The sequence below is a fragment of the Centroberyx gerrardi genome, chromosome 24 (assembly GCF_048128805.1).
Source record: "Centroberyx gerrardi isolate f3 chromosome 24, fCenGer3.hap1.cur.20231027, whole genome shotgun sequence".
NCBI classification, from domain to species: Eukaryota; Metazoa; Chordata; class Actinopteri; order Beryciformes; family Berycidae; genus Centroberyx; species Centroberyx gerrardi.
Window position 1 is genome coordinate 4,215,373 of NC_136020.1, and position 8,043 is coordinate 4,223,415.

General features: G+C 44.3%; 1 protein-coding gene across 1 annotated transcript in view; it reads left to right on the forward strand.

Annotated features, from left to right (window-relative positions):
- kcnd2 (potassium voltage-gated channel, Shal-related subfamily, member 2) overlaps nt 1–5,772 on the forward strand; it is a 122,421-nt gene extending 116,649 nt beyond the window's left edge. Inside the window, exons 3-6 of the mRNA XM_071911509.1 lie at nt 1,671–1,800; nt 3,139–3,218; nt 3,452–3,690; nt 5,595–5,772. Of these exons, the coding sequence (XP_071767610.1) occupies nt 1,671–1,800; nt 3,139–3,218; nt 3,452–3,690; nt 5,595–5,772 (627 nt within the window). The remainder of the gene's footprint in view (nt 1–1,670; nt 1,801–3,138; nt 3,219–3,451; nt 3,691–5,594) is intronic.
- Nucleotides 5,773–8,043: the final 2,271 nt, after the last annotated feature.

Here is an 8,043-nt window from a genome sequence, read left to right on the forward strand (position 1 = left end):
TTGTGTTCACACTGTCGGTGCACTTGAGGCAGGACTCAGTTCTCTTTCTGGTTCACTGAAGCTCTGATGGGGTCTTGGACCACTTTTCATTCAATCCACAGCTCCTTTAGAACTTGGACCCCTGTTACTTTGGATGATGGATAGTATTCAGATGGAATAAGATGGCTTCCCCTATCATTTGATTTGATCCTCATTCCAAATGTCAAGGAGGTTCAGAGAGGTTGGTACAGAGGTTCCTTCTTCAGACCAGACAACCCCTCGGCCACCACCACCAGCCATTGTGCAGTTTGCTTTTAGTCACTTGTGCTTCTTTGAGACCAAAGAAGTAACAGAAGTAAGAAGTAAGTAAGTTTACAGTGTGCAAATCAATCAGACCCTAAAGCTAATTCAAAACTAACCACTGTCTGAAACCGTTTGTTCACATATGTGCAAACAAGGCTGCTTAATCGCTCCGAGTTCACTTGAGAGGCTGAAGCAGACCAAGTGTGAAAACACCCCAAGTTATTGCCTTACGCCTGACAGACTATAGAAGTGCCGTGAGAAAGTACTTAACCTCTATGAATGTATGAAACATTTATGTGCATTTGTTGCACAGTTTTAGCAGATTTACCAGAGTGCACAAGACCCCTTTTTCTCCACTTCATGAAGTGGAAGAAGTGTCTCTTAAGAGGAAAAAGAGGGACGACGCTCAAGCACACAGCATATCGCATCTCATCACATTTGAATTTGTGGTTTGCCCCCTTTCTCTTAATTTAGAAATCTGAGTTTCTACATAATACACCAGGGACAAGAGCAAGAAGGAGGAAGAGAAAGGGAGGAGAGAGAAGATAACTCTATCCTCTTGTGTGTCCAGGGCATTACTTCCTCCCCAAGATCAACAAACTGCTTTTCTGGTTATGCTGGAGAACTCTGTTTAACCCTTAGGGAGACGAATAGAAACATGGATACAGGCCTAGCTAGAGAGAGCGACTCAATCATCTCTCGAACTCACTGGATGTGTGTGTGTATATGTGCGTGTGCCTGTATTTCTCTAGGAATACCAAATCCTATCCATGGTCGTAACATTTTTTTTATCTCGTTTGCCAAGCAGCAAACATCATCCACCACGTTTACATGCACATAAAATGGGATTGTAATGCGATTAAGTACCCATGTATACACCATACTCTGATTATGTTAGTGCCATCATGCTCTTAGAGTTAAGCATAATCGCAATAACATATGGGAAATACTCATATTTCTTGAAGTGTGATCAAGTTGCTCATGTAGATGGTGATGTAGCTCATGTTCTGTCCGTTTTTTCCCATTTCTGTCACATGTAAACCAGATTACGGGGAGGAGTCATTTCATTGAACCATGTAAATGACTTAATCACACTGTTGTCTTAATCAGAGTATTGGCAATAGTCCCATTAATGTGCAGCATGTAAACGTACCCACTGTTAGACTAGAAAGATGGTAGTTCTCAGGCTATTCAATGCCTCTGTTCCCCAAAGGCACATTTTGTTTGCCATTGCAAAGCAGTCTGCTCTACAACTGCTCTGCTGTTCTGAAGTAAAATTCAGTCTTTACAGGTAGCAGTCGCACAACACAGACCCACACAACACACACACACACACACAGACCATAATTGGACAGGCTAAATGGACATTTGTATTTGTTCACAAACAGAAAACCAGGCTTGCTAGAATTCGCGCGGCGAAGAGTGGAGGGGCTAACGCTTATTTGCAGTACAAACGCAACGGGCTGCTGATTGACCCTGACGAGGAGGTAACCACGGAAATTCAATCGTCTTCGGGTGGTGCTGGTGTTTTCCTTTTCCTTTCTGTCATTTTTTTCTTTCTCTTTTTTGAGCCGTGACATGACATTACCAGGCTGGTGCATGCTGGATACCCAATGTGAGGGGGAGGGGACGGGCTGTATACCTCCTTCCCCCCATCTCTCTCTCTCTCTCTCTCTCTCTCTCTCTCTCTCTCTCTCTCTCTCTCTTCATTCAGGGATGTTGCTTTCGTGATGTTCATCTCTCTCTTTCTCTCTCTCCACCTGCCTCTTTCGACCAGCACTCTGTCTCTGTGGCTGCAGCATTGACTCACTTTCATTCCCCTTTCTCTCTCTCTCTCTCTCTCTCCCTCTCTCTCGCTGTCTCTCTCTTTCTATCATCTATCTTTCTATCTTCTAGCTATCTTTCTGTCAGCCTTGCTCTCACACCACACTGAGACTGCACATGGCCTGCGGCACTGCAGGGGCTGCAGGAGAATGGCAACTGATTCATCCATCCCCCCCCCTCCCGCCCCTGTCTTCCCACTAACTCACCCACCGCATGAGACCTGCTCTCACCCTTGGGTGGGGAGCAAGGGTCTCCCACCTCATCAACAGGCAACCAGAGCCCCATCTGCAACCACACTCCATGTCCACTTCTCTGATTCTACTGATTACTCTCTTCTTCTCTTGTTTTCCTTCTTCCTCTGCTACGTCTTCTTCTCTCTGTGTTTTGTTTTGATTCATGTGCATTTTGGACTGGTCCTCCCATGTGGCACGGCTGCGGACTGACTGGCCTGCGCTACTCATGACATCATCAGAACGCGTCATGGATTCCATCATCATGGAGGAATGAGATTGGCTGAGTTGCATGTCAATCAGCCGGCGACGCGACATGCGGGGGGTGGAGTCAATGTGACGCAGAGGCGATGGGGGATGGTGGTGCTGGCCATCCGCCTGCATCACATTTAGTCTGACCCCTGTGCAACATGAGTACGGTGGCTCTTTTGGATCAAATGAGGCTCGAGTCAAAACTCATAGACAAGTAAAGAGACACAAACACATTAATCCAAACACTGATAAACTTGATAAAATGGCTCTGTCGGTGGCCTGAGTTTGAACCATTGAGCGATCCGTCACTTTTTAAAACTAACTTTGAGCCAGGAGGGGGTTGAAAAAATGGACAGATTTAAGCGTTCTAACAGCTTCCTTATGACAAACTAGAGTGTTCCCACAAAGTCGTGAGAACGTTAGCCCTGTCCATATCTCTAGCTCTGGGATTGGGCTGTGGTTTTGGGTGGAGTACTGGCCTGCTCTACTGTTGGGAGGCTCACTGTGTGGCCATGTTGTTTTTGTGTCCTGAAGGCCTCCAAGGATGCAGGGCAGGCGCTGGTGTGTAAGCACAACCCCACTTTTAATGTGGAGCATCACCACCTTCTGCACTGCCTGGAGAAGACCACAGTAAGATCCACACACACACACACACCCACCCACACACACGCACATAATTACCAGAAACAAATTGTGAGACATCTGCAAAGCAATGGAATGTACATATTTGCCATCCACAATTTTAAACATCAATATATCATTGTCAAATTAATTGTGATATTTTTGTTTTTCCTGGATTAAGTTGTTCTCATATATAATGAGATCTCCCTGTCGCCCTCTCTGTCTGTCCATCCCTCCCTAAGAACCATGAGTTTGTTGATGAGAAGACGTACGAGGCCAGCTGCATGGAGGTGACCATGGTGAAGCAGGCCTCTCGCTCCTCCTCCATGTCCTCCACCTCGCCCCATGGCCTCACCTCCTGCTGCTCACGCAGGAAGAGGAAGAGCTTCAACGTTCCTAACTCCAACATGTCGGTAGGGCTGCAGGGCAGCGTGCAGGAGCTGAGCACCATCCAGATCAGAGAGAGACCTCTATCCAACAGGTTAGCATTGTAACATTGGCCTGAGACAAGACACTTTTTCATTAACATGGACATGTATGAACAGTGTGAAAAATTAAATTAACATCCACACAGGCCTGGGCTGAGTACAATGCACACATTTGGAGATGCATTACAGGAATACACCAAATTTTGGGGACATTGGTCTGTTGGTCAACTTACTTGTTATTTGATGAGGACATAGACACCAAAATCATCCATGTGTCCCTGGTAGATCACTGGCTCTGGTGCTTCGTGCTAACACTTTAGCATACTCTTTGAGTGATAGTAGGCCACTAGCATTATCTCAAAGGCGAGAAAATTAGAATTTGTAGGAGCTCTAAATGGTAAGTAATCTTAAATGATATGCAGCTAAGTCTGTTAGTGTTGTGTAGGAGAAAATTTATATCTATATATGTTACATCGTTGCACAGTGGATGAATACATGGTTGCTCACCTGACAGAAATAAACCTGACTAGATCAGCTATATTGGGTTAATTTCATTTTTAAAATGTATTAATCTACTTATAAACAACATCAACAACTTTCTATTTTACTAAGATCTATACCTTCTTAGTTTGGATAATGCTAGAGGCCTACTATCACTCAACATAGTGTATGTTAAAGTGTTAGCATGGAGTCTACTATCACTCAACATAGTGTATGTTAAAGTGTTAGCATGGAGTCTACTATCACTCAACATAGGATATGCTGAAGTGTTAGCATAGAGCCTACGAACACTCAACATATTGTATGCTAAACTGTTAGCATGGAGCACCAGAGCCAATGATCTTCCAAAAACTTCCTTTAACCTGAACGCACATGAACTATGAACAATAAAATGAACTAACACATAAAAATGAACAGTATCATAGACAGGCACACACACACACACACACACACACACACATAAAGACCCAAACACATGCCACCAGAAATCCATGTGACACTCTATTCCCATGTTGAGTCAGACAGTAGGAATCCAGGCTATGTCCAGCTGTGGTGGGGGCTGTGTGAGGTCTGACCGGTCTGGGAACCCTCGCCTAAACATGGACAGCTGGAAAACCAAGCTCTATGCTATTAAGTGCTAAATAGTACTTTCTCCCTCTCTCTATCCCTCTCCCTTGCAGTATCAATAGCCGTCAATGCTTTAACACCCCTCTTCTTTTTCTCAATCTCTTCATTTTAAACCTTCCCAGCAAACATTTTGACATTGATGATACGACGGCTTGCAAAAATGTGTAAATATAGCGCCAAAATGAAAGTTGAGACAACATCAGTAGTCATCCATAGCTGCTACCTGCATCGTTTTGTGACATCAGAACCTAAATATCTTTGTTCAAAGCAGTTTCCAAAGCTGTTTTAATGGGTTTTTACCATGACATAATACCATAGCTTGTTTTGGGTTGACGTTGAACCTGCATGACATGTAAACTAGGGTTAGACCAATATATCGGGCCGACATTGGCCTTTAATGAAGTACTCTGTATCAGTCAGTGTCGTCTGTAAAATTTTCAATTAAATCATTTAATTGTTCAGTAATGTTTTTTTTGTAAATTAATTCTTCATTGAATGGCCTAATGTATCCCAGAGTTTGGTCAAATTTAAAGAAAATTCAAACAGTGGCACAAAATATTCGCTATTGACAGCTACCACTTTCACAAACTGGTACCGTTCCTTCTTCGCTGACCTTTTCACTTCCTCGACTTTCTGAATTGACTCATATTTCTGTACAGTAATTCTCTCAATGAATCAAAAAGACACACTAACATTACACCAACTGTTTACACAGCATCTGCACAGAGCATGTATTTTACTGGCTAGTCTAAACACATAACTCAGCTCTCTCATCTCTGTCTCTCTCTCTCTCTCTCTTCCTCTCTCTGTCTCTCTGTGGTCCTTCCAGTCGTTCCAGTCTGAACGCCAAATTCGAGGAGACGGTGCCTCTGAACTGCGACCAGCCCTACATCACGGCCGCCGTCATCAGCATGCCCACCCCGCCGGTCACCACGCCCGAGGGCAACGAATCGGCCAGCTCCACCGACTACTCCCAGGCCAACATCGTCCGGGTGTCTGCCCTCTAGACACTGTCACCCCCCCCTCCAACATGGCAACCCAACCTACTCAGACGGAGAGAGAGAAGAGGGGGCGGGGTGGGGGATAGAGGTAGGGGTGGGGGCGAAGGACCTGCCCTGCTACCAAAACAGACCCAAAGGGTGTAACAGGGCAGGAGGGGGGATTGGGTGCTGCAGCAAGTGTCCGCTGGTGGAAGCGAGGGGTTAGCTTGCATAGTTCACCACTCTTTGTGGTGGAATACGTCGATCTGCGAGGCTAACGCTTAGCTAAGCTCCGCCTTGGACAGTTTTTTTGCTTTATTTTTTTTTGGGGAGTGGGCAGAGAGAGACTTTTATGGCAGCCGTCCAACGTCAAAGGAGAGGAGAATTATAGCAGCTTGGCTGACGACTACGCTCTTCCCAAGACAAACTTTAATCGTTACCATTACTATTTTTCCAATATTGTGTGTCTTCAAATTTGATGTCTTAAAACACGACGCGGGAAAGCCGATGTTAGGGTTGTAGATTTCTTTATTTAGACTGCAGTTAATGACCTGATCGGCGAGGGAGAGATATCGCATTCACCGAGCTCTGACATAAGTAGACGAGGGTAACGAAGACATTTCAAGCAACATAAAAAAAGCAGAGCAAGGGGGTGCATGTACTGAATCCGTGGAGGCGTGTTTGAGCTACGACTGGGCTATAGGTGTGTGTGTGTGTGTGTGTGTGTGTGTGTGTGTGTGTTTGAGGGCATGGACGCGAGTGTGGACGTCCCTCTGCATGCCTGTCTGTGTGAATGTGTGCATGGCCCCACTGCTCTTGCCTGTATTTGTGATTTCATGAGTATTCGCCAGTTGGCATGAGCAATAAGGGTTGGGTCCTAAATAGGCAGCCTATGTGTTCTCTGTATATATCAGTTAGCATTCCCACCCTTTCTCTCAGAGCTGACCGCCTTTCTTCCTCCGGATGAACAAGATCCTCCTCTCTGCTGTATAGAACCACGCGCACATCTTGTTCGTTGTGTTACCGAGCCAATTCGCCATTGTGAAAACCTTTTGATGTCAATTTGTGAAAAAGATCTTTGTGTCTGCGTTTATTATGGTTGGTCTTGCTTTCAGAATTAGTTACCCCCCATGTTGCCTGACCTTAAATTGCTTTATTGTTTGTTTGTTTTTGTTTTTTTATATAGTTTCAGCTAGGGTTAGACCGATATTTTGGGCTTTTATTAAATATCAGATATCGGCCAATCGTCTACTGCCTATATATGGAGGTTCCTGCCTGACCACAGCTACATAAAAACAGTCTGTAAAACCTGCAATGCAATTTTGTTTTCTTTGCATATTTTATTTTTTTGTTTAATAATTCTTCATTAAAAAAGCAGTCATGCATCCCAGAGTTTACCCTGCCATTGAATAGGTGGGTGGGTCTAAATGCTGTTTCAGAGGCTTTTCCACCCTGACAAGAATACAATTCTGGGGATAACACTGAATACTTGTAATTTTTGCTATGAAAATGATCAAATTTAAAGATAAAGAATATTGCCACAAAATGTTTTCTATTGGTGACTTCAGTCTAAAAAAATTTGGTATCAGTATTCGCCTTCAAAAACCCATATCGGTCAAACCCTAGTCTCAGCGTACCAGAACATAGGTCTTAAAATGAACACAGGTTTTAATCCATTCCATTTTGATACAAAGATGATTTCCCTTTTCTTATGGAACAAACTGTGACTGCGCCTCTTCTACGGGGAGAGTTTGCTGTATGTCCATTTCCAATGCATTTGGATTTGTTCATGAGGAGTTTTCTGTTTCCTGATTCACCATATAGGCCTCTTTACTTCATCACCGCTGTTGGGGTTTGAAGTTCATTAGTGCAACAGCGACAGGACAGGCAACCATCTGAGAGAAGAGCACAGAACATGCTCTGAGTGAGCTGGATTTGATTATTTCTCTGCTTTTGCGCCATCAGAGCACAGAGCAATTCGCCGCTCAAATATTCGTGGACCGCTAAAATCGCTCAGTATATCATTCATGCAAATATGTTCTGAGGTTTTGTTTCTGGTGAGCTGAATTAATGATGCCTGATATTTCATCTCTCACTGCTGGGATTTAGCCTCCAGTTGAGCTCACTTGTTCGACAGTGGATTAATTTCTTTTGGTGTTGGACATTTGTTTCAAGATGGATGGCAAAGCCGCCTGAATGCAACAATTATGAGTGAAGATGCAAAAGGCTAACCCCGCTAGCGTCCCCTTCACCCCCAAACCTGCCCATGCTCTATCATTGCTTGACTATAATGTGACA